At 41.1% G+C, this 24,149-nt stretch overlaps 11 protein-coding genes across 13 annotated transcripts; 7 read left to right on the top strand and 4 right to left on the bottom strand.

Moving 5' to 3' along the window:
• The first annotated feature begins 10 nt into the window (after positions 1-10).
• LOC145703037 (inorganic pyrophosphatase-like) lies at positions 11-2,320 on the top strand. 2 transcript variants are annotated; one of them, XM_081780346.1, is made up of 8 exons: positions 11-42; positions 931-966; positions 1,134-1,166; positions 1,210-1,296; positions 1,342-1,483; positions 1,532-1,646; positions 1,694-2,103; positions 2,150-2,320. In XM_081780346.1, exons 1-8 carry the CDS (start codon positions 26-28, stop codon positions 2,267-2,269), a joined length of 960 nt encoding a protein of 319 aa, XP_081636472.1. In that variant the 5' UTR covers positions 11-25; the 3' UTR covers positions 2,270-2,320. The 2 variants fall into 2 exon arrangements, with proteins under 2 accessions (XP_081636472.1, XP_081636473.1); XM_081780347.1 differs by lacking the exon at positions 931-966 and having other exon boundaries at positions 11-133; positions 2,150-2,319.
• A 27-nt stretch (positions 2,321-2,347) lies between these two features.
• Positions 2,348-4,095, top strand: LOC145703035 (poly(rC)-binding protein 3-like). The gene is made up of 9 exons (XM_081780344.1): positions 2,348-2,563; positions 2,605-2,704; positions 2,766-2,959; positions 3,002-3,196; positions 3,240-3,349; positions 3,394-3,629; positions 3,672-3,737; positions 3,781-3,939; positions 3,981-4,095. The coding sequence occupies exons 1-9, from the start codon at positions 2,348-2,350 to the stop codon at positions 4,031-4,033; spliced, it is 1,329 nt and encodes a 442-aa protein (XP_081636470.1). The 3' UTR covers positions 4,034-4,095.
• Positions 4,096-4,448: 353 nt separating this feature from the next.
• LOC145704472 (basic phospholipase A2 homolog acutohemolysin-like) lies at positions 4,449-5,406 on the top strand. The gene is made up of 5 exons (XM_081781924.1): positions 4,449-4,568; positions 4,613-4,716; positions 4,761-4,834; positions 4,876-5,031; positions 5,073-5,406. The coding sequence occupies exons 1-5, from the start codon at positions 4,456-4,458 to the stop codon at positions 5,325-5,327; spliced, it is 702 nt and encodes a 233-aa protein (XP_081638050.1). The 5' UTR covers positions 4,449-4,455; the 3' UTR covers positions 5,328-5,406.
• A 180-nt stretch (positions 5,407-5,586) lies between these two features.
• Positions 5,587-6,653, top strand: LOC145702804 (uncharacterized). Its single transcript, XM_081780074.1, has 4 exons — positions 5,587-5,807; positions 5,847-5,987; positions 6,058-6,238; positions 6,281-6,653. The coding sequence occupies exons 1-4, from the start codon at positions 5,594-5,596 to the stop codon at positions 6,531-6,533; spliced, it is 789 nt and encodes a 262-aa protein (XP_081636200.1). The 5' UTR covers positions 5,587-5,593; the 3' UTR covers positions 6,534-6,653.
• An 11-nt stretch (positions 6,654-6,664) lies between these two features.
• On the bottom strand, positions 6,665-9,939 carry LOC145702803 (uncharacterized). The gene is made up of 3 exons (XM_081780073.1): positions 9,263-9,939; positions 7,072-9,130; positions 6,665-7,027 (listed from the first exon to the last, which is right to left on the bottom strand). The coding sequence occupies exons 2-3, from the start codon at positions 8,946-8,948 to the stop codon at positions 6,700-6,702; spliced, it is 2,205 nt and encodes a 734-aa protein (XP_081636199.1). The 5' UTR covers positions 8,949-9,130; positions 9,263-9,939; the 3' UTR covers positions 6,665-6,699.
• Positions 9,940-10,089: 150 nt separating this feature from the next.
• Positions 10,090-11,890, bottom strand: LOC145702086 (uncharacterized). The gene is made up of 4 exons (XM_081779297.1): positions 11,878-11,890; positions 10,828-11,260; positions 10,606-10,785; positions 10,090-10,482 (listed from the first exon to the last, which is right to left on the bottom strand). The coding sequence occupies exons 1-4, from the start codon at positions 11,886-11,888 to the stop codon at positions 10,090-10,092; spliced, it is 1,017 nt and encodes a 338-aa protein (XP_081635423.1). The 5' UTR covers positions 11,889-11,890.
• A 1,089-nt stretch (positions 11,891-12,979) lies between these two features.
• On the top strand, positions 12,980-13,927 carry LOC145702087 (uncharacterized). Its single transcript, XM_081779298.1, has 3 exons — positions 12,980-13,123; positions 13,169-13,546; positions 13,590-13,927. Exons 1-3 carry the CDS (start codon positions 13,000-13,002, stop codon positions 13,925-13,927), a joined length of 840 nt encoding a protein of 279 aa, XP_081635424.1. The 5' UTR covers positions 12,980-12,999.
• A 1,807-nt stretch (positions 13,928-15,734) lies between these two features.
• Positions 15,735-18,532, top strand: LOC145702088 (uncharacterized). The gene is made up of 11 exons (XM_081779299.1): positions 15,735-16,028; positions 16,070-16,196; positions 16,236-16,475; positions 16,516-16,641; positions 16,721-16,950; positions 17,058-17,185; positions 17,257-17,368; positions 17,408-17,700; positions 17,743-17,950; positions 18,209-18,277; positions 18,317-18,532. Exons 1-11 carry the CDS (start codon positions 15,735-15,737, stop codon positions 18,401-18,403), a joined length of 1,914 nt encoding a protein of 637 aa, XP_081635425.1. The 3' UTR covers positions 18,404-18,532.
• An 886-nt stretch (positions 18,533-19,418) lies between these two features.
• On the top strand, positions 19,419-24,121 carry LOC145702445 (uncharacterized). Its single transcript, XM_081779670.1, has 4 exons — positions 19,419-19,610; positions 23,400-23,566; positions 23,651-23,801; positions 23,847-24,121. The coding sequence occupies exons 1-4, from the start codon at positions 19,541-19,543 to the stop codon at positions 24,104-24,106; spliced, it is 648 nt and encodes a 215-aa protein (XP_081635796.1). The 5' UTR covers positions 19,419-19,540; the 3' UTR covers positions 24,107-24,121.
• LOC145705467 (uncharacterized) lies at positions 19,792-21,631 on the bottom strand. The gene is made up of 7 exons (XM_081782948.1): positions 21,545-21,631; positions 21,124-21,457; positions 20,824-21,050; positions 20,646-20,778; positions 20,512-20,607; positions 20,136-20,171; positions 19,792-19,967 (listed from the first exon to the last, which is right to left on the bottom strand). Exons 1-7 carry the CDS (start codon positions 21,629-21,631, stop codon positions 19,792-19,794), a joined length of 1,089 nt encoding a protein of 362 aa, XP_081639074.1.
• Positions 22,067-23,217, bottom strand: LOC145702444 (uncharacterized). Of its 2 annotated transcripts, none has more exons than XM_081779668.1 (4): positions 23,007-23,197; positions 22,520-22,968; positions 22,341-22,480; positions 22,067-22,305 (listed from the first exon to the last, which is right to left on the bottom strand). In XM_081779668.1, the coding sequence occupies exons 1-4, from the start codon at positions 23,109-23,111 to the stop codon at positions 22,082-22,084; spliced, it is 918 nt and encodes a 305-aa protein (XP_081635794.1). In that variant the 5' UTR covers positions 23,112-23,197; the 3' UTR covers positions 22,067-22,081. The 2 variants fall into 2 exon arrangements, with proteins under 2 accessions (XP_081635794.1, XP_081635795.1); XM_081779669.1 differs by having other exon boundaries at positions 22,167-22,298; positions 23,007-23,217.
• Positions 24,122-24,149: the final 28 nt, after the last annotated feature.

Raw genomic sequence — 24,149 nt, forward strand, 5'->3', positions numbered from 1 at the left:
GGTGCAGTTAAAAACTGTTAGGAAAATGCTGCGAACGCGCCAAGGAAACAATTTTGAAATTTTTCTAGATCCCTTTCTTCATTAGAATGGTCGGTACTGCGGTTGGCTCTAAGCGGGAGACTGATTCAAAAGAGTACGTTGACAAGTCACACTATCTGCCCATTTTACAGTTCGTTCTAGTTCCACTGCCTTGATTTTTTATTAGAGTCATCGTCATTGATTCATTTCCGCATGAAACCGTTTTTGATTTTTCATTAAATTTATTAGAGAGATGGTCCAGAAAATCGAGCCGAAGCAAGCGCTCTCGGAGAAAGAGGTTTTTGGAGTTTTTCTTATGTTTTCAGCTATTTGCAGTACTAACACCTTATTGACGATAGGCCTTTTATGACCAGCCAAAGTTATTAAAATTCGATGAAACGTTCGATTACATAACGCTGCGTTTTTCATGAGTCAGTGATTTTCATGTTAGTTAACTTGCATTTTTTCGACCTTTGCATGGACAAATCATACGTAATTACGTAAACAAAATATTTCATCAAAGAAGTACAGTTTGATCTGCCTGTAAAATGCGCTTGATCAGCTGATCCTTGGCAAAATATTTGCCATCGTTTGACTCTTTTCTCGGGCCTCACGTTCTGCCCTTTTACCGGCTTGCTACCGTTCATTTTCGATATTCAAAAACGGCTTTGTTGAGATATTTTTATCGAAAACCCGCCCGTTGGCCATTTCGATGAACGCGGTGTTGAGATTAGGAGCAGGAAACGGACCAGACTCATTCCGTTACCCCTTGTTTGCTCCCGACCACCTTGTTCCAGTTTTTTATTATCAAGGACTTTTCTCTCCTCCAAATAGTTTCACCCCTACCTTACCTCTTACGCTCTTTATATAAAGCCAGCTAGAGATCGAGTCTAATTTCAAAATTGCCAAAACAGTTTTCGCGAGCTCAGTAAAGCGCTCATTATTGAGGTTTGAAGTTTAAAAAAGATTCCTTCACAAATTCATTGTTGAGAGATAATTCTAACCAGATCGATCTATCCTGCGCAAATAACCGAATGTTGCGGTTGTAGAGATTTTATTGATTCACCCTTTCTTCCGACGCTCTTGCGCGACCCAAACTTATACTTTTATTTCAGAGGGGCCGTTCCCGCAGTGTTAAAGAGACCCAAGTAAGTCCAGAGAATTCCTGCTGATTTCTAACTCCTGAATTAGAATGTCGTATTCCACCGTCTTCCGAGGAGCCGAGAACACCCTTGAATTCCGAATTTTCTACAAGAACGCCGATGGACAAATCATCAGGTGAGCATTGTTGGATCCCTTCCCAATTAATAATTTTCCCTCAAGTCCCTTCCACGACATTCCCGCGTACGCTGATACCGAGAACAAGATCTACAACATGGTCGTTGAAGTGCCCCGCTGGACCAATGCCAAGATGGAAATCGCCACCGCCGAAAAGATGAACCCCATCAAGCAGGACGTCAAGAAGGTGCTCTTTCTTTTCTATTTCTGTTTTTAATAACAACAAACCCTTTAGGGCAACCTCCGATACGTCGCCAATGTTTACCCCCAGCGAGGATACCCATGGAACTACGGTTGCATCCCCCAGACCTGGGAGAACCCTAAGCATGTTGACAAGAACACCAACGAAGGTAAAACAGCTTCAAAAAGATTTCATTCTTTATCCATCGTTTCGAAGGTGGTGACAACGATCCCGTTGATGTCTGCGAAATCGGCTCCCGAGTGCCCGCTCGAGGTGAAGTTATCCAGGTCAAAGCCCTCGGCATCCTCGCCATGATCGACGAAGGAGAAACCGACTGGAAGGTCATCTGCATCGACGTCAAAGACGAGCTCGCCGACAAGATCAACAACCTCGAGGACGTCGAGAACCTCAAGCCCGGCTACCTCGCCGACACCCGCAAGTGGTTCCGAACTTACAAGGTCCCAGACGGCAAGCCCGAGAACAACTTTGCCTTCGACGGCGAGTACAAAGACAAGGCCTTCGCTGACCAAATCATCGCTGAGACCTACCAGCAGTGGCAGACCCTCGTCCGAGGAGAAGCCGAATCCAAGCTCGCCATTGAAAACGTCTCTGTCGAGGGCTCAAAGGTATTAGAACGCTTTTTCGATGAGATATCTCAATATGTCTTTTTAGGCTAAACTCTCTGCCGCTGATGCTCAGGCCGTCGTCGATGCTGCCCCTGCCGTCGCAGCCGCCGCCGCTGTCACCGACATGAAAGCTTCTCGATGGTTCTACCTCGAAGCCAAGAACTAAAAAAACTGACTACTGCTATAAACACACCCTGAAAATAGAAAATAATGAAATCGCCCTGTTGCAATCAAAACACCCTCCATGATATCTGATTTCTGTATAATCAAGTACACACGAGTCATTAGGCAAATTAAGCGCAATTTAGTAAAGTTTACTGTTTTATTGAAAAACGCAGTTGTTGCAAATGTTATTGTTCAGAAAAAAATGGATTATTCGGATATAGATCTGACGTTGAGGTTTTTAATGAAGCAGAAGCAGGCGAGTCAAATTATAGGGAGAAATGCTTCCAACATAAAGGTAGCTCTTCTATCCATAACTGATCATAACATGTGTTCAAGAACTTGAGAGAACAAACAGGAGTCAACGTCATTTTATCAAATCGAGAGCATAAAAATAGAGTGCTAACGATTGCTGCGAAAAAGTCTCTTTGCATGAAATGTAAGTCACATTCTGACTGTCCGAAAGTCTTCAAAGAAAATACGACTTATTTGAAATTTAGCGGTGACAAGACTTGGCGAAATCCTCGAAGCAGAGAACAACGAGTATGGACAGTCGACGAAACTGGTTCCTATTACATTGACGCTAATTGTGCCAAAGAATATTTGTGGAATGATCATCGGAAAAGGAGGGGAAGCGCTGAAAGACTTGCGAATCAAATCCGGGGCGCAAATAAATATGTCAGCTGATTGCTTGGTAACTAGGGTTTTCATTCGATTTTAAATAATCATCGTTCAGCCAAAATCCGATGAACGAACATGCCAAATTACAGGGAATAACTTCTCAGTGACGCAAGCTGTCGATTTGCTCGTCGGAATCATGATCAAAGCGGCGATTGATGAGAGTAAAGGCGAATTCAAGGGAACACCTTCTTCAGAAATAAGAGCGTACGATCCGAAGAACGAAGAGGAGCCCGATGCGAGATCTGAAAAGGTAGGCCAGTCGTTTTCTTCGCTAAAGAAATATGAATTTCTAGGATGATAACCTGGTGAAGATGGCGACAGCTTTTCTGACTGCGAATCAAATGATAAACCCGACGATGGAATACAGCCCGATCGAGATCAACGAACAACTCCAAGAGCTGAGGTACACAATTTTTAAAACTAAATTTTCTTAATCCTTTAAAAAAGAGTGCCGAACCAGCACATGGGTGCGATTATTGGAAAAGGCGGCAAACGAATAGGAGAAATACGAATGATGAGCGGATGCAACATCCATGTAGAGCGAGCCGACGAGGATTCGAAATATGGAATGCGAAGACTTACATTGAAAGGAGATAGACAGAAAATTACAATGGCAGCTTTTCTTATCAATCAGACGATTTCAAGTTTCTCGACTGCCGAGCCTAAAGTCGCTAGTGAAGAAGGTATGTTTTCGTTCTTATTTTCGGTGTTTAATTTCAAATCAGTGACTATAAAAGTCGAAGAAAGCGAGCAGCAACAAGCTTCAATCCCTGGCACAGCTGCTGATATGAGTAAGTAAAGTAAGATTTGACCACTTTGGTAATCTTTCCCTAGCTTCCAGTAACACGGAAGAAGAAGCAGCGGCAGCTATGGCAAGATTCTTCGATACTCAATTTTCTGGAGCAGTTTCTTACGACCCTACTGAGTACATCAATGACGGTGCAAGTTCTAATTTGAATTCTAACAGAGGAAGAAAACGAAAAGAACAACCAGGTTTGTTTTAAAGTGCTGCTGAATTATTATGTGTTGTTTAGTGCCCGATATGTACAAAGTGCCCGACAAGAAGCCGGCGAAACTTCACTACTAGAATAGTTCAATTTTGATTGATTTACAAATTCACTGCCAAATAAACGTTTCACTGAAAGAAAATAATGATCTAAATGGAGGGTTTCTTCTAACGGATTTATCTTCCAAAGAGTATCTTAAAGTCGACAGTAAGCAGGCAGATGATCATTACCGTGCATCAGCTCGCAACTTGTTATGGATGAAGTGTCGTTTTTCAGGCTCCCCAGATTTTGGACAGGATTCTAGCGAAAGTTTAGCTAACTGAGCTGGCGCTGTTTTGGTGTTACCGGCTGAGCGCCTCACTGCCAATAATCATCTTATGCATTTGTTATGCAAAGTTTATATCCAAATACCCTAATAGCTTTACTCACCTGATCCCCTCCCCGCTCTATAAAACCAGCCGTCATTCTCGAAAATTCATCAAACAAAAACTTTTTCGATAAAATGTTTTCCCCACTTAAAATTTCCATTTTGAGCCTTTTTGGTCAATCTATCGCCCAGGATCTAATTCAATTGAGCGGGTCGAGATTTCAAGAGGATCGTCCAAAGCGTTACAGGTTTTGTAACTGTTTGAAATTTAGTGACAATGGCAATTTCTTAGAGATTTGGCAGAAATGGCAAATCGTCTCTGGATTGAAAAAGGAGAAACGGAGAAATTCGATGAGGCGAAATTTTTCACATACGGCTGTCATTGCTTTTTAGATCGTAAGGAAATTTTCCATGAATATTTTCGAAGAGACCAATTTTAGAAAACCAATTTGGAGAGCCTTTGAAGCATGGCAAAGGAACACCAGTTGATGAAATTGACAGAGCTTGCAAAAAGGTGGTTTCGGTTTATTTTGAATTTTTGAAGAGGGTTTTTAGTTCAAATACTGTCAAAAATGTGTGCAGGATAAGCATGGTGATCAATGTACCCACGATTTCTACCGCTACAACTGGCGATGGGGACGCAAAAGTGACCAGCTCGAGATCCTCTCGCCAAGTGGAAGCTGCGAACGAGAAATTGGAGAATGCGACAAGGTGAAAATTCAATAATCTGAGCAGGTTATTCATTTTTTTAGAAATTTCTTAGCGACATTTTCGCCGCCCGAGACGAATTCGACAATGCCTTTCACAACAAATTATCATTCTTCGACCCCAATAGCAAAGAAAACTGCTCTGCCGAAAGTCGACCTCGCGGCCGATTTGCTCCAATTTCCGAACAGTTTCAGTGCTGCGGTGGCTACAATGGCCCTTACCAGTGGATAAGCACGGCCAGACAACAATGCTGCAATATCGGCAGGGTCAATTACGTAGCACCTGTTGGAGAATGTTAGATTTGATCGTAAACCTCAAAAAAAGCTCGCAAGAACAACCGAATACCGGATTACTGCCTGCAAAATATACATTACTGTAATAAAATATTGATTTTTAAAATTCGTCTCTGACTCTTGTTTTGATAAAAACACGGCATATAAATGAGAAAGTGTCCCCATATCGTGACGCTTAATCCCCGTCGACCAAACATGCGGTTTTAGCCCCTTATAAATTCTTTCATCCAAGTGCGGCGAGCATCAAGTTTTCAAGTTGAAAAATTACTGATATGAAAATTTTTACAATCAAGAACATTTTTCTACTCGCTGCCGTCGCTGAAGCTCAAACTACGGAGCAGTCAGCGACCGAAGCTGCTGGATGGGTAACACCTGCTCAGGTTGAAGGTGAGGAAGGAGGTTTAGAGGCGAGAACTCATGGAAAGGTGGAGGCCAGACGATATGGAGACTTGAAGAACATCGCGGAAGTTATTTTCACTCACCCAGGTAAACGAAGTTAATTCATTTGCGAGTAATTTTTGATAGGACACAATAAAATGAACTCGTATGAATTCAACATCTTTTGGTCGAGACTTTGGTCTTACGGCTGCCACTGTTTTTCGGCGGATTCGGACCGGCCAATGTCAGAGATGGGCTTTGGAGTACCAGTTGATGGCGTAGGGAGGAGTTAGAGATATTTATTCGTTATTAGTTGTTTTGAATGAGAAACTTAAATTAAAACTCCTGAAAGACACAGCTTGTCGGGCGTATAAACGCTGTCAAAAGTGCGTCTCGCATCACTACAACGGGACCACACCAATGGGCGAGTGCATCGGCGAGTTTGTCCGATACAGATGGGTTGAAGGCATGGATGGTTACCCTGCATACGCAGGCCAAGCGAATACGTGCGAAGAGGGCTTATTTCAGTGTGATTACAAGTAAGCGTCAAAGGATCTTTTTAGAATCTCAAAATTTTCTAGCTTTGCGATGGACCTCTTCGATGAACCACCACTAGATCCCCGATTTTCAAAGATCGACTCAATTTACGGATGGGACAGATTTGCTTATGGAAATTGCCAACGACCTGAGCCAAACAACGTCCCTTACCGACACGAATGCTGCCACACTGGAGGTAACTGGCAGTGGTACAATGTTCACACAAAGAAATGCTGCCACGGAGTCAAAGTTGCACGAATTGACGATACTTGCAATCATCATCCTCGAAGCAAGTAAAGACCAAAAGTAACTCTAGAACTTCCTCCCTTTTCGAAAATTATTCATACTATTGTTACTGGCCTGACTGCACTATCAATAATTTTCAAAACGAATAAATATGGTGTAAAAAGACGCAAAGATAGAAAAATATAATTTATTATAAAATAATTTCAAGAAGCAGAACTCAGTTGACTTCATACAGCTCTTTGATAGTTTTGATCGATGAGTCCCAGGATTTCTTCCAGCGCTCAGCCTCAAAGATGGTCTGAGCCTTCTGATCGTCAAATTCTTGTTGATAGTCGCTGAATCGCTTCTCGATACTTCGGACGACTTCGTCGCGGAATTTCATGATGTCTTCCATGCTTTCAGAAGCTTTTGATGTCTTGATTGGCTTGCATTTGAATTGAGGGAGACTTCCGCGTGGAACTTCTGGCCATTCAGGAGGACGCCCAGCGAATGTTCTGTCGATCACAGGCTCGTCGTATTCATCGTAAGACACAACCAAAAGATCCCTTAAAAGTTTATATTAGAATACGATTGAAAACCTGCTTTTTACCTGTCAGAAATGATTTTTTCTTCCTTCTGCATAAGATCTGCGGCTAGAGCACAAATTTTCGTTGCATCTCTGGTGACAATCTCCGTCAACTTCGATCTAAGCTCCGTATGCCGCTCGATATTGTACTTGTGAATCTTGAAATGGCGATCGCGTTCATTCTTTTCCAAGTTTGCGAGTTCTTCCTTGTTTTCAGGCAAGCCGAGCGAAGTCCTCAATTTCGAGTTGTGCTCCAAACCCGCGTCTTTGAGTGCATCGAATAGCTGTTGGTAGCGATCTTGAACATCGTTGATAGCCTTTGCGTTTTCATTTTGAATAGCTTTATTGGTCTCGCTGAAGATCATTTCCAACACAGGGCGGCCAGTCAAAGTAAACCGATCGACCATATCTTTGACTTGGAGGAAACACTTGTGGACGAAATCTTTTGCCTTGCGCTCGAAATCGACGACTTTTATTACAGTGAAATCGCATGTTCTTTCGAAATTTTCCCGAATGAGCTCAGGGCGTGTGATCGGTCGAGCACCTCTGCTTTTGTAATAAGCGTCGCCGAGTGTAAGAATTCTATTCGTCGCGTCGAAAAGCAGTCTTGTCATTCGCGATGGGAGATCTTCACCATTTGGTGGGCGGAAATCGCCGAAAATTTGGACTTTGACCTCGATCTTTGGATCACGAATGATTCTTCTTGGGCCGCCTCCCATTCCAGGCATTGTTGAATACTTTCGACTTTGAGTTTTGGCAAGATTCAGCGATGACATCTTTCGAATGCCGCCGAGAAGATTGGAGGACGAACCACGCTTTGCTGCGAGCTTAAGTTCTGCTTCCTCGGCTTTCAAGCTCATAAACTCCTGATGCGTTTTCGCCGTTAACCAGTTGAAGTAAAAGTCACGCTTGACATTCGCCAGAGTAGATAAGGAGCACATGAAATGAGTGACGACTTCAGTAAGCAAAGCGTTGGTTCTGTTTCGCTCATTGACGATGAAGAGGACTTCTGTAACTCGATTTCCAGTCGTTGGATCGACGCGTATCGCAGTAGGATCAGAGTTCTCAACGTGGTCGCAGAAAGTCTTCACTGTCGATTCCAAGTTATTCAGCCATTGTCGAACTTTTGATGTTTCAGAAGCAATTTGAATTTGTGAGTTGCTGAGAGCTCTGTCAATTTGATGGATGAATCTCAGATCATTATCGTGCGGGATAAATTTTTCGTCGTGGAAGCGTTTTCTGCACTCTTCGATTTCCTTGATCTTTTCTGGAAGCAGAACGGAGAGATCCTTGTTGTAGAGAAAGCATGCTTTGTGAACAAGACTTTCCATCTTCTTGATCGCTTCTTTATCGCTTTGGTCGAGCAGCTTTTCTTGCATCATTGGCTTTATGTAATTTCTCAGCTGGACTTTCACGTTGTCTATTTTCTTCTGCGACCATTTCGAGTACTCGTCGACTAGTGTTTCAACCTGATTCTTTGCTTGTTGGAATTGAGTCTCGGCGAGATCACACAGCTCGACGAGCTGAGATGTCTCTGTTGCAGCTTGCATTTTCGGTTCTGCTTGCTCTGGAATCAGATGCAATGCTTCGGTAGCTTCATTGAGCTCCGTTGTGCATTCTTCTTTCTTCTCGCGCATTTCGTTGAGAGTCCTCGATGCCATGCGCTGCTGAACTTGCAGTCCGTCTTTTAGCTGTGTGATCTTCGCAAGTCTTTCAGGGGCGATCTCTACTTCCAGCTCTCGAATCTTCGGCTCGATAACGTCGATTTTCTTCTTTAGACCGAATTCTGATTTCATCTTTCTCCTCGCTGCCCGCGCATTTGCCGACAATTTCGCTGAGTGCTGAGTGCTGCTGATAATTTCCAAGTATTTTTTCTTCGTAAAAGTTATGAGATCGCTCATGAAATTCTTCGAGATCGCTGCGTCGAGCAAAAATTTTGGCGTCGTTTTATTGATTTTGAACTTCTCCACCGCGGCCTCGTTGGTTTTGTAGAGATTGAGTCGACCGTAAATTGAGCGTTTTGGTTCCTTTTGCTTCTTTTTCTTTTTTGCTTTTGATTCGCGTTTTGTGGCGTTGCAGCTTTCTGAAGATGGATTTCAATTTGATCTGAACGTTAATTTCTACTTTGGAGTCTAATTAAAGCTTAGACTGGTTAGGACAACAAGTTAATGATAGATTGCTCACTTTGCTGAACCCCATCAAATTGAAACCCGACCTGAGTTTTGAAGTACTGCTGTATGATTTCCATCTTCTTTTCGTGAGGTTCTGGCTCTCTGTACGCCGTTTCGATCAGCTGGCCTCGATGAAGCTTTCTTTTTCAAGCATTTTCAGCCAGTTTCTTAGCAGCTCTTGATCTTCTTCAGAGATCTCCATGCACGAGTATTTAGATGTGACGTCGTACTCCCACAATTTCGGCACTGTCCAGTTTTCTTCGCTATTTCGGAAGTACTTCTTCAAGTAGGTAGCATAAACGGTAGACTCGTAGTCTATGAGATCCGGGTGGAACCTTGAAAAGTGCCGATCTCACGTATGTAGCCTTTGAGATTAGGGATGAAGTCGGCTTTGAGTCGTTTAGCTTCGTTTACTAGGCGCTGAATATTTGCTTCCGTCGTTTCCTCGCGAACAGCTTTGACAAGCTCGTTGTAAGTTGTGTCGAAGCTTCCTTGCTGCACCTCGTATTCGGAAGCCATACAGTCGAACTCCGTCTCAAACTGGCTCATTCGGTGTTCATTCGACGCAACATGGTGTGCGTGTACTTCCGCCAAGCCGCTCAGAAACGCTTGAATCGTTTGAAACTGAGCTTCTTTGGAGGTTAAAAAGTTGGACATGTGCTCGCGCAGGTGTTCCATACGATCTTCGAAACCCTCGATGATTATGTACAAAACAGGACAGAACTCTATTAAAAGGATCATTATAACTTATTATTAATAAGTCATATCAAAATTAATCCCGATTAAGAGTAATTTTTCATAAATAACTACGCAAATCGTAAGCCTCTTACAACATGTTGCGGAAAATTTGACGTGCCCCTATACGATTTTTTCAAGCTAAATTTTGATCCGCTCCTTCATCGACTGTTTTGAAAACCTCAGGACTCGCCTTGAGAACTTCCAGCTTCTCCTTGAGTTCACGGAAATTCTGCTCAAGATAGCTTTCGCAATCTTGATAGCAGTCTTGCATCTTTTGCGCAGTATTTTGATAGAGTTTTTCCAATTTTCGTTCATTTTCATGAAGCTCGTGGCAGCACGTGAGCACCATTTCTGTTGTAAGCTCTCCTGGGGAGAAGCTTTTTATTTTCTCGAAGATCTTGCCTCGTTGAATGATGTACTCGCGCTGGGCAGACTCGCATTCTGCGATGTACTCGTCGTACTCCTTCGGCGATCGCGTCGAGTCTGACTGGATGTATTTTCGGAAGGCATCGATTTCTTTTTTTATCTGAAGAAATATGGTTTGATTCGTAGAAATGAGTAAAAGTGCTGACTAAAAATCTTACTTTTATCCGTTTGATATTCGAAAATCCGGCAAGAATGTAATTTTTACATCGCTAAAGCTACTTACATGAACATTGTGCCACTGTCCTTTCTGCTTCACAAAATCTCGACGAATGTTGAGCTGGAGCCAAAGAACCTCATTCATGATGGTATTTTTGAGGAGGAGGAAAGCCTTGCGATTCTTGATGGTTGATTTGTTCATCTTCAGAATCTCCAGTTGCAGCAGGTTCTGATTCTCAACCGAACTCTAGAATATGATATTTTTCTTTGCCAAATCAGCGAATTTTACCTGATATGTGTCTTCTTTCAACGGTGCCCAAAATTTCTGAAATGACTTCGACCGGACCTCCTCCACCTCGTTCAGTTGAGTTTCTAAGACGTCGATCTTTTTAAAAATGTCCTCTTTGGTGGCGGTAATCTCCTCCCAGACCTCGTCGATGTCCTCGAACTTGACGGTTGGAAGAAATCCGGAGTCCATAAACCGCGACCAAAGCTTTTTCAACGTGCCTTGACCGGCGGCAACCTGCTCCTGGAAGGCGAGTGTGAATGTTCGCACGTCGCCTGCTGCTTTCTCCTCCACCTTCGCCATGGACTCGCGGATCGAAGCCAGGAGAGCATCGTAGCGAGCTTTCTTCTTCGCTTGGAGACGTCTCAAGGCTGAGGTGTTGTCGCCAGTTGCCTGGACGGTGTCGGGGAGGTTGAACGTTTCCTCTTTTTCATCCCTGAAAATTTTCTTTACTAAAGCGGGTGTTGGTTCGAACCGAAAAAAGAGCGACAGATATCTCGAATTTCCTCGATAAATTTTTTCTTGAATCTGATTGGTCTACAGGCCGAGCGCAGACATTTGATTGGTGAAAAATTAAACAGAAATTTTGGTCAAAATTATCGCATTTTTGGCGAAAAATTTGTGACAAAATATCAATTGTTCGGATATAAGATCAAAATCTGAGTCAGAATTTCTGACAGTTCTGTAATCCCCGATAATCTTCCCGCGTGGGAAAATTATGTCTGCAATCCGAAACGTGGAAAGTTAGTTAAACGTATTCCTTAAATTTTTTATGCACATTTTTATCTAATTTCGCGTGAAATTTTCAGCGAAAAAATATCTATATGCTGTAACTAATTCTTCCGTAGGAGCGCAAAACACGAAAACCTTATCAGTCTTAGACGTCTTCATTTTCCCGTTCCAGTTTTTTCTTTTCCGGTCGAAGAAAATTTATGAATGACACCTCCTCTAAGATAAGACTTGGAAATCACTTTGTTTCTGACAACAGAACTGTTCCACGAACAAATCAAAATAATAAAAAAACGTGGAATTTAAATGGAATAAATTTCTTACCCTGAGATCATCTTTGATAAACAGAACTAACTGTAAGCTCGCGATTCCGCGTAAACAACGACGCGTGTTCTAGAAACAATAAAATTTTGCGTGAATTTTCAACAACTCGATCTTGAATAACAGGTCTGAAAATGCGCCCCAGAATCCCGTAAGCCTCAAATTAAGGTGCCCTCAGTATTGTCAAGCCGGAAGCAAATTGAACTGTTCATAACTTAGATAGATAAAGTACTAATTTGACAAATTGTCATGCCGATCCAGGTTTCATGAAACACTACGCTTTATTAAAGTTACAGTCTTTCGAGTATAGAATTAGAAAGTTCGCAAAAAACGGCCGTCATATTATAATTTTATTTCAGCGAAGAAAAACGCAAGTCTACTAAAGGCGAGGCACGTTTTACAAGATTATACAAAATGCACTTGGAGCATTTTTTTCTATTCGTCTCGGTAGTACCGCAAAGATACCTCTAAGAATCGTCTTATCTGAACTCAACTTGGTCTTCTATGAACCGTTTCACTGTAGTTAACTTCCGAGTGTTACGGTAAACGTCAGAAACTGAGGTGTTCAACAAAAACTGCCATTACATTCTCCAGATAAAAAATGAAAACGACGCTTCAAATGAGCACTTCACGTTTTTCAAGAATTTTATCTTTTAGAAAAAACACATCTGTATTTTTCCATTCCTATTTGCTTTTAAAACTTATCGAATGTGTTTTCCAGTTAGATTCAAGACTCTGCATCTTCTTCTATCATCTTCATAGCTTCTTCAGATTCAGTATTATTGTAATAATTACGGATCTATGCTTTTCTCAAACAAGATAAAAGTTTTCTCCAAAAATTTAGAGGGAGCCTTAAAATTCTAAAGGAGAATTTCTGAAGCAAAAAGACGCCGGGATGAAAAACTTATGACACCTGGTCCATACAATGATTCTTCATGAGATCAGATTCAAATCAAATTTCCATTTCGACTTCGAAAACTATAAATTTCTTCGCCACACGTGCGATAGATGGCGTAGTTTATGCGCGGAGTACGCCGCGCGCGCTCGCACCGGGCGGTATAAAAGTAGGAATTTTTCAGTACAGTGAGCGAAAAAAAGAGAAAAAGTTCAAAAAATTGAAACAAGATGAAGTTGGCGCATAATCTTCAGATTCCAAATTACACAGGAGGCTACATGATGTCTAGATTCAATATTAGTATTTCGGCGAATATGCAGAATGCTCTTGAAACAGCTCGACTTTTTAGACCAGGTACTTTACTTTTTTCAGAGAAATAGTTCTCATAATGAAAAATAGACTTCGACGCTGCTATTGACGGCGCTTACGGATGCTTTTGCAATTTTGCATATGGAAACAAACCTTACGACCAGTCTGCTCTTGGAAATACTCCGATTGACGAGATCGACGCAAGCTGCAAGCATTTGAAGGACTGTTTACAGTGTGCAAAAGCTCAGTTTGGCGATAGCTGTACAACTGAGCAGACCTTTTTTACTCGGGAAACGGATTCTTGTTTAAATCAAGCTGGAACTTGTGAGCGTGCCATTTGTGAGTGCCACATGCAATTTGGGCGAAACCAAGCAGATGCTCATTTGAATACTGGAGGCCATGATCAAGCTGCGCTTTGGGGAGACATGACTGACGGAAGTTTCATCAATTACAGAAGCAATGTTTGCCGTATGATTTTCCTACTGTTTTCAATTTTCAAATTCTTCTTCAGCAAGTTTGTGTCCAGCAGGCAAAATCAAGCTAACAACGAACGATGCTACCGATTTGATTCTTGAGGCTACTGGGATTTTCAAAGAACAACGACTCTTCACTGATTCTTTTCATGATGTCTACTTTGACAATGGAAAATGGGTAATTTCAAAAAATATGAATATTCTAGCTGAGTCCGCTGACAGTCCAAACTGTCCCGATGGAGTCTCTCAGTGGTTCTCTGAAAGCGGCAGTCTTTTGCCGAGTTTTTCGGTATCTAAACCAGGCAGCGGGTCAACAGCAGGAGAAGTCAAGTGCTGCTTAAATCCAATAGGAAAATGGTCGACTGATAAAAAATAATTACCCAATTATCTTTTGGGCGCTTAGGTCAACCTAAATACAGGCCCGTTTCATATCTACAATGATAGCAAAAAAGAATGCTGCAGTGATGGAACAGTCAAGCCGATTGGACTCTGTTAATTCTGTAAATACTTCCTGCAATTTGACTAAATTTGTACATATCATATTCGACTTTTGATTGAGACTTCTTAAGGCCTCAAAGAAGAGATCAATTTTTGACAGATATTATATATTTTCAAAATATTTCTGATTGTGATTTTTGATTGACGCCCCAGCAGAAATGGTGTCACTTTTATTGTCAAAAGTTTATTGATTGACGTAAATTCGATTAAAAAATCCACCTGGCTTGGGTTATTTGGACTCTATGATGTCTTCTAATTATCCGATTAATTGTCTGAAACATGCTCCAGAAAAGTTCATTGATTGATGTTTTTTTACTTCTTGAAATTTAAAAAGTGGATTTGATAAAGTTCTCTTCCTTGATTTCAAGTTTGTGAAATTATAATTCTTCAGCTGATTTTCGAGATGATCTGCATTGAAGCTGGACACGCGCTTGCTTCCGCCATCGGAGGTGCTACATCCGCCGTTAAAAAACAAAAATAGAAACAAGATTTTATTTTTAGAACTATCCACTTCCTGAGGTATGTGACGCGTCTTTTTTGATAGCTTTTAACCGTAATGTGTCAAATCGAAAGTGATCTCGTTCAAGGGTTCATTTCATAAGAAAATGGTCAGCAGGTGAACGAAAAATGCTCACTTTTACATCTTCATACGTGGCCTGTGAAAGTCGAAAAATTTTTGACCTACGTAAGAGTGTTTCTGACTTGAAAAATGGGAATTCGGTTAGAACTCGGATTCTGTAAGTTAAGCCCTTGTAAAAATGAAGATAGAGATTTGAGATCTCACATTGCTCATTCTTTTGGAAAAAATTGAAGGGGAATTCCTAGTATTTCTCTACTTCTTTGCCAGCTTTCTTACCAAATTAAACGACGTCAAACTTGCCCTACAAATTCATTAGCCCTTCAAATATCGTTTCATTCTTTCTCTCGGCCTAAACCTATTTCAACTAGGCGCGCTCTTCGAATCCTCGGGCGTATGGTTACTCAACTTGACCGAACCAGCGCTATTTGAACAAGTTATTTATCAAAAAATCTGTTTCATTCCTTAATGCCACCCGTTTCCCAACCCCTTTCCATAAAGAGGGATCAATTTACAAGAGAGAACTAACGACCTGTGAAAAAGACAGAAGCAAGACCGCACGGCGGCGCAAGAATAAAGAGATTCAAGAAGAAATTCGTCGTTAAAGAAGAAGAATCATGGCAGAATTCTGAGAAGCATCGAAATTGCTCCGCAGAGATTTTTACGAAAAGTGCGCTACCTAGTCGAGCAAAATCCTCCTATCCCAACACGCCTCAAATAGATACATGCCGACAATACTCGTCTGTAGATGAAATTCTTATTCATATTCTTCGGCTTGGCGGATTTTATACAAGCAGAGAAAACGACAGTAGATATTATTGTTACAGTGCCTTTCAATCGAACCGACACTTTTGGCGAGACATATCCATTCAGCAGGTATTTTTCGAAATTTAATGAGTTAAAAATGACTGATATAGAAAGTACTGTAGCTAGATTTTTCCTAATTGTAGACTCTTCTGTAGTTCTTATCAATAGGACAGTAGCTATAAATGAAGTGTTATTTATGCCCTGAGCTATCTTTAGTTTCACGCCATAAATTTTGGGCACAATGTTAGGTACATTGGGCACACGCCCTGACGTCATCGCCTTTTCACATGATAGGCCGAGAATGTGTCGAGCGTCAATAGACGGGAGTGCCCCATTAGATCCAAGGTTCAAGCATCTTCTTAGGGATTATGTCGAGCCAGCGCTGACCTGGATGAACAACAAGATCAGCACACAGCAAGAAGAAGTCGAGTTCAACCTGACGTACAAGGACAGCAAGTGCAGCAAAGATGGAGTGGCCCTTTTCTGGGGCGATGAATTCAAACCGCCGCGACAAAACCCACTCGCTTTTATCGGACCAGTTTGCGAAGATGCTGCAGTTCAGGCTGCTCTCAGTGGAAAGCTCTTCCAATTTCCGGTAAGAAAACAAAGGGCTACAACTGATAACAAAACTCTTAGATAATGACCCCTGGATACTTCGGTGCAAACAGCTTGCGACACAAAGAACAGTTCCCAACGCTTGTGCGAACACTGCCTGGTTTTTTAGAAGTTGCGCTTTTTATTCGAAAGCTTTTTGAAACACTAGGTAATGGAATTCTCTCTAGCCTATTTCTTATTCGACTAGGTTACGTTCAAAATGGTTGTCGACAGAAAATCAACCTTGTCTACGAATACGATCAAACAAACTTCGACTCCATGGTCAAATTCCGCGAGCAGCTTATCCACGCCGTCAATTTCGCCTTCCAAGAATACAACGTCGTTTTTGACGAGTTTATCGAGATTGAAATGAGCAAAATTGAAAATGATGACGATCGACTGATGTTTGAATACACGCTGAGCAAAAAGGTTGAAAACATAATCTCAGGTAACACGCATGAGAAAGGAACTTGAATTGCCCTCTTCAGATGATGGGCGGCCCGTTTCGACGATTATAATCGGCCACTACGATCTCGCCGAGGATATTCTTCGAGAAGCAAAATATCAAGGAAAATTAAATCGCGAAATATACGATTGGTTTCTTATAGGAAAGGGTGCCAATAGATCACTCAAGTTTTATCAGGTGTTTTTGACGTCTATAACGATAATGTGCTTTGGAAACCCAACGGAAAGACCTTCACAGCGCCTCGACGTACTTGTCCCGTCACTGGCTTTATGACCGTAATATTTCGAAATACGATGATGACTTCGAAGAAGAAATTGAACTGGTTTCCCATCTCAATGTTATCACGCAGTACCAAGATGATAGATACGCGGACGAAGATCAATCTCAAGACTATGCGAATTTTACTGAGTTTGTTCTTGAAGAATACGAGAAGAACAATGTTGAATCTCCTCTTGAAGTAAGTAATGCACGATCTATCGCCTCATACTTCCCTCTATTCTTACCTGCTGGAGGAACGCTTTTTCTGAAACTACTAACTTGATCGATGACTTACGCACCTTTCAGGAACCCGGGACGTTCCCACGTGCGTTTGCTGACACGCTTTACGTCTTCTATATACTGTGGCGCGATTTCCACCAGAACAAAGCTCGTTATGAATACCAGGACGCAGTGCCTCTCATTAATCAACTCAGGTAAAAGGTCGTCACTGTCAATTCCATGATCGACGTCTTCCTTTTTTAGCTGTTTTTTAAAATGATTCTAGGCACGGCTTTATTTCGAATGCTTTTGGCGAAGTGATGGCATTTGATGAAAACTTGGAGCTTTTTGGGAAATACCAAGTATTGCAATTCAAGGAAAAAGTGCTCAAATGGAAGGTTTGTGCTTTCATCCTTGCGCATATAATATTTTCATAGCAAACTGCTACACAAACGATGATCGGACAATGCCCTGATTGCAAAATGAGCAACGTCCAAATCAAAGACAATCATCGATATATTGAGCCACTTGATTGCGCCGGAGTCGCTTCCAACACCCCACCGATGATAATCGATAAGTACGAAGGATCGAGTACGTCGGACTTGTACGAAGTAAAATACGAACGCGAAAGCAATGAAATTAATACTGCAACTTGGGCTGGAGTCATTGGAGCCATGATTCCGACGATGGTCATCTTCATTGTCGGAAGCGTACTTTATTGGATTTATAGGTTAATTAATAAGCTAGCGTTCTTGTTGTTACATATTTTTAGGAAGAAAAAATATGCAATAGTCCTTGTCAGAAGCGTTTCAGAAAGTCGCCGTCAAAAACGCGCTAAAATGTCAAAAGAAACTTCGTCCCAAAAATCCTCTTGCAAGTCCAACATTCAGCAGCATGTCATACCAGTAATTGATCCAACGTTACAGCGAGTAGAATCAAATAGAACGTCTGAAGAGCTCCACGTTCAACTACAAGTTCAGGTAAACGGGACTAAAAGAGATTATTTCGACTATTTGCTTGGGAATTGATTTGGAGATCAAAAAAGCTGATCCTTCAGATCTCGATCACCATTTTGACAAATGACCACTATTTTGAGCGAGTTGTCAAAGATGAGTTACTGAGAAAGTATTCATCTGATTCATGGCGAAATATTTGGAAAACAATAAATATGTCAAAAATATAAGAAATTATACAGCCGATCAATTATCGACTACTCATTTTAACTCGTTCATTCATAGGACTCGGTTGAAGACATAGAAGAGATCAAACCGCCAAAACTAAATAAAGAAAGCAAAAGTATATTAAAGGTAAACAGTCAATTACAGACCATTATAAATTCTTTCAAGAAAAATATGAAATCGCTGCGATCAAAGTCAGAAGATAGCGAACTCTTCGATGAAGTCTGCCATTCGTTAACATTCGACTATCACTGATTACAGAACCATTTTGCTAACTTGTATATTTTTATTATATTCCGTGCCCAGGTTGAAATTATCAGACATATTTTTTTTATAAAAAGTTTCATATCTTTCGCTCAATAATATTTTGTCTGAAACTCCTGCTTTTCCACTGTACTTCTAAAAATTAAATGTGAATATGAAACCTTGTCACTTCAATCATTGTCACTCTTTTGAAGTCTGTCCTTCTTATTAGCAATATTATATTGCCAATATAGTTAAGAAGGTCAGTTAGTACATTTTGCCGATGAGATTATTCCCTGGAGTGGAAACCCAGCTCAAAATTAGCGGCTTATTCAGTAGATAAAGAGAGAATGGAGTTGATGAGGGAGGGGTATCTTTTTGTTCACGACTGGTGCGATATTTGGCTTGGAAGTACTGCTTGAGACTTTTCTCCTTCATTCAATTTTTTATTCATAGTTGTCATCGTCGGCATCGTTGGATTCATCATCAGCCTGATTGCTCTCGTCGTTTACGAAAGACGAAGAAAAACATGCGAATTTGCTGATGAAATGAAGAACCTTCCTGCGTCGCCTGATAAATTGTCTGTAAAAGTATGTTATGTTTCCAAGAACGGCTCGATCAAGAATCGAGCTTGTTGAATTTTAATTTGTGATCTCTGCTGTGATATATTTTTAAGTCTACTCCTCACTGTAATCTTACTGCACCAGTGACTGAACCGTTGTCGGAAGGTGGTCTTCGGAAAAGCGAATCTTTTATTCAATTATTCTACAGCCAGCTGAGAATATCTAAGATGTTTGAGTGAAGTACATCCAAACTACTAAATAAACTGTTTCAATGATTAAAAAATACATTGTTCCTCGAAGTTTAAAATTGAAGAATTAATCTCCTGTTCGAGAAACAATGGCGGCCTCTTCTCAATAATTTCCATTTCCCGTTTCTTGTCCATGAAAAGAGCTTACACCTGCCCAGTAAATTAGAACTTACGTAATGGCTTTATGTTTGACTTTTTGAATTGCGCTGAGACACATTCCAAACACAGGGGCCGTCAAAAAATTTTCGATTTTTCGGAGGCACCAAGCTGTTTTTATGGCGCTTCTTTGAGTGGGCTGTACTCAGAATCTCGAAATTTGAAATCAAAAATACTTGAAAATGGAAAACAACGAAGAAAATAGAGATTATGCGGGCATTTCCGAGAAGACGCGGGACATCCTCCAAAAGAGTAAGTTTTTGTTTATTTAATAAATATGCACCGTTGAAACTGTAGAAAGCAAGTTTTCATTTTACAGAAATGAGAAAAGAAGTCAAAGGCTTGAAATCCATTCCATGGCTAACTGGGCTCGGCAACCTGTGTAAAAACCTGTGTCAGGTCTAGATAATCTCTAATGAAAAGCGGCTTTTCATTAGAGATCTTTCAGACCCTGACTCAGGTTTTCTACACAGATTGCCGAGCCCAGATAGCAAAAATCGGGGTGGAATCCCATAAGCTCGAGCAAATATTTTCCGCGGGTGTGACATTCAACTTTGACCGTTACTTCTCCAGTTGTGCCAGCATCGGAGGAGAAAATTAAAGTCCGTGCTAGATTTCACAATATCAGAACTTTCACTACTAGTAGAGGAAATATTCGTCCTAAACTTGCTTTCTGAACTTTTTAATAAAAGTGCCTGAAAGAAAGATTTTCGGAGAATACTTGGTCAGAAAGTTTTTTGAAGCAAAACTTATCACGCGTTTAGTGAAATTGCTTACGTTTACTAGCAATGCTCATTGCAACCAAGACTTTTCCTGAAAGAGAGAAAAACGGTTAGTTAGGGTTGACGAGCGGTTACGCGGCGATTCATTGGCTCAATGAATCTTCGTCTACCGTTAGAGACATTTGAAGCTGGGATCGCCCCTTTTCTTTCAAATATCTAAAAAGGCCGAAGCGGATTTTTTTTTATTTTTGTTTTATCCTGCTCGTAATTTCCAGCGCGTCCTCATTCAAAATCAACAGAAATAGGCATGTCCTGATTTCTAGTTGATGATGAAGTTGGTTCTTCAGACTTTGAGGTAAAATTTTGAGTCTGAAAGTCAAAATACCGCTGCGAAATTACGAATTAAAATTGACAGGACAGGGAACTCAAACCTTTATCTATCGGGCAGTCAGTTATTTGAGGATAGCCACTGTCGGATAAATGGAATTGTGAGAGCTTGCATTTGAATTGAACTTGTTCATACATTGCTAGAAAATAGAAGTGAAAGGGACAATGAAAAAACTACCGTGAGGGAAAGTGAATCTTATGACTTTTTGATGATCGACAGCCAGTGAAAATGAAGCTGGAATTGATCGCCCTTTTTCGTAAAGATCAAGCTCTCTGAAAAGAGGAGATCTAGCTGGTTTTGCTGCCCATTCCTAAAATCATTCATTTGAGCTTTTTTTTATCTTCGTTTCACAAACATCGAGCGAGAACTGATCATCTTCTTGTAAAAGCGACTCTGCGCGTCTTTTAGGAAAGTGGGACTCGTAGAATTGCCAGGGAACTGATTTGAAGAATGGCTTTGTTTTCAGCGTCTTTTTTATTCGTCGACTTGTTACGATATCGACCAAGTGGTCGGCTTCGTTGATTGTCGCGATGTTCCAGGACGAATTTCCTCCGTTTTTGAAATCGGTGGTGAAGTCATAACCTTTTCAGGATTGAAATTGCCATGAATAAATTGAGCGCGAAGTTCGTATTTCCAATCCGATCCTGGAAAGTACTTTTCGTGGTATTTGCAAACGCCTCGCACAACTTTACACTGAATATCGTGTTCTGAATCTGGGTAATCAGCCAATTCCGGAGACACAAAATGCCTCGGCAAATATCAAATATTTGGCAGATTTTGACCTGAACCAAACACACTCGTTTGAATAAAATCGCATCCGCGTCGGGATCGTTTATTTCTGGGCAGCCGATTTTCTGGCAAACTTCTGACAAGTCGTGGTGCATAAAATAGTCGAAGATAGTCTTCAAAATGTCATCTTTTGTGGAGTTAGGAGCGATGACGAAAGATTTTGCATCAATTTTTACGTCTTCTGGTTTTACAACTTCTTTCTTTTCCTCAACTTTTGGCTCTTTTTCTTTTTCTTTTGACGCTTGCTTCGGTTTCTCCTTCGATTTTTCTTTAGGTTTATTTTCTACTGGCTCTTCAATCTTTTCTTCTTTTTCGGGGACGTCTACTTTTGGAATCTCTTTCTGGTCCTTCTTTTCGACAATATCGTCGATCATTTTTTCTTGCTCTTCAACCATTTTTGCCTTTTTTTGAGCTTCAAGAAGCTCAACAGCATGAATTTGTGAATTTCTTCTTTTGAATTGAGCAGTTATTTTGTATCTAAAAATTGTCTAATTTTTTTCCATTCATTCAAATTTACCTGAAAATCTCATCATTTTTCGGCCCCGCTGAAATTTTTAAATCACACATTGTCGAAGTAAAGAAATCCAACCGCACAGTGTTTCCTTGTATCGACAGCCCAGGTTTTGACTTATTTCCACCAGATCCTGGTGGTGATGTAAGAGCCGGGCATATTTTGAGTTTCTTCGGATTCTCCAGCTCTATTAATATTTTGTCTCCCTCCAAAACATCGACGTTTATCTCTCTTTATTGAAGATTTCGTACACTTTCAAAGGCCTATTGACCGCTCACGTGAACTTGGCGGAGAAGTCCTTTCTTTTTCGAGTTTACAAAACTCCTGGCGGCGAAAATCCTTTCCTTTCGGGGTGGCTTTTGGGCACAACAGCGTGAGAAAATGAGTGAGCGGAGAGTGCTAGCTGCCGAGAGAATGCTTCTTCCTGAAGATTTTCTCCTCCTTTACTGCTTATGTACTTCTTCCAATGTTTGTCGACAGAAAAGTGAGTAAATTGAAGAATATGAGTCTCGGTATTTATCAATAGATTTCTAAAATCTTAAAAAGTCAGTGTCATGTCAATCATTAATTACCAGGTACTTTTGAGCTTGATTGAAGAGTATTCGCTAGTTCGGGATCATAAAAACTCCAACTTCCATCGTCGATTTTGACAAGTGCCCAGCTTGACTCCTGAGATTGTTGCTGGCCATAGTTGATTGTGTATTTAGTCAGACTGAAGATTCTATTGAAATCGAAATCATAGAAGACTCACCCCTTGATAACATGGAAATCGATTCCAATCTCATTGATTATACTTGTAAACAAGACCGTTCTTGAATACTTTGCATCCATTTTCTTGAAAAACTTGTTCCACTTGAAAACTTCTTCAGGCGCAATCGTCGCACTCAGATCAAAGGCCATTTTTGCTATTTCAGTGATGGTTACTGCATCGAAATCATCACATGGCAAAAGGCCCATTTGATGAAGCAGTTCATTCAACAAGTCTTTTTTGATGAAGATTGAAAGCTTTGAAACTTCTATCCATTCGTCTGTCTTACATAGAGTCGGATGGTGGGCGAATACTTGAATCATTAATTTTCCGGGAATTTTTCCAAGAACATGGAGGCCAATGTTTGCATCTTCGTCTAGATCTCCGTCAATGTCGTCCACATCGTTTCGGATGTCTACCATTTTCTCATCATAAACATATTTAAATTGAGCCTTAATTTTTTCAATAAAAGAAAGGTACTTGCGCGCACCTGTTTAGCTCCTCGTCGATGCATGGCGAGATCGACCCTTATCGTCTCCCAGACATTCATATAGATAATTTTATCTGGCTTGTCTTCGTCTTCGGATACAGTCATTGTGCACACGTGGATAAAGCTCTCTTGGTTTCAATCTGTTCTGTCTCTTATCGACACCGGAAATATAACGACAAAAGTTGACGAAAAGGGTAGAGTCAGTTGGTCAAGCGAGTGGATCCTCGATCTACTGCAGTGGGTCCAAGGGACGCGTCATTGACGCCTCAGCCACGTTTATAGTTCTGGCCATGCAGACTAAAAGCTTTCATAAATCAACTTGCGAAAGTGACTCTGAAGAACTACTTCGTGAAACATAAACTTCATCGCGCTTATTTTAACGTTTTATTGTAGTGTCTGAAGCTGATAAGAAAAAGTCGGAAGAAGATCAAAGCAGCACAGCAAACAAAATAGAAAAAATTTCTCCAGCGCAACAAATCGCTGAGAACGAATGCCAACCGGAACCATCCGAGCTTTCGTCAATAGATCCAGACGATACCCTCAATGCCGTGTTCTCTCAGGTACTCGCTGTGTTTAGTTAAGCTGCCATTGATATCCATTTCATGGCGCACTAGTGAAACCAATAATTTTCAAAAAATATGAAGGCGCAGAACATTTTGAACGAGAATGCGAATGGATCAGAGTACAATTGGAAGCTAAACAGGCTGCTGAACGACTCGCCAGGGGGCAGATTTGATGATGAAAGTAGAATTGGCTCTGTTTTGGATGGACTGAGTCAGGTTCAGAGCGATTTAGGTGAGAGAAAACGCCTCTTTTAGTGGGAGAAAAAGCTTTTTGTAGTGAACATTGACGACTCTGTTTCTCAAGTTGCTTCTCGAGAGCAATCGCGCCCTGCAAAACAAGCAACTCCAAGAGTGCTCAACGAGCTACAATCAAACTTCACAGCCGACACAGGTGCGCTCTTAGCTATCAACCCAGAGTCCATCGTCATCAAGCCTCCAAAATCGTCGATTATGCCGCAGAGCTTGGCCAGTTTGAATACCGTCAGGATGGGTTTCGATTTAAGTTTATCAATCATATTTATGCTTTGTCTTGAATGACAGAGTCGATATAGTATCTTGGCATGGGCTGTCGATATAATAA

This window comes from Oikopleura dioica, chromosome PAR (assembly GCF_907165135.1).
Source record: "Oikopleura dioica chromosome PAR, OKI2018_I68_1.0, whole genome shotgun sequence".
Classification (NCBI taxonomy): domain Eukaryota; kingdom Metazoa; phylum Chordata; class Appendicularia; order Copelata; family Oikopleuridae; genus Oikopleura; species Oikopleura dioica.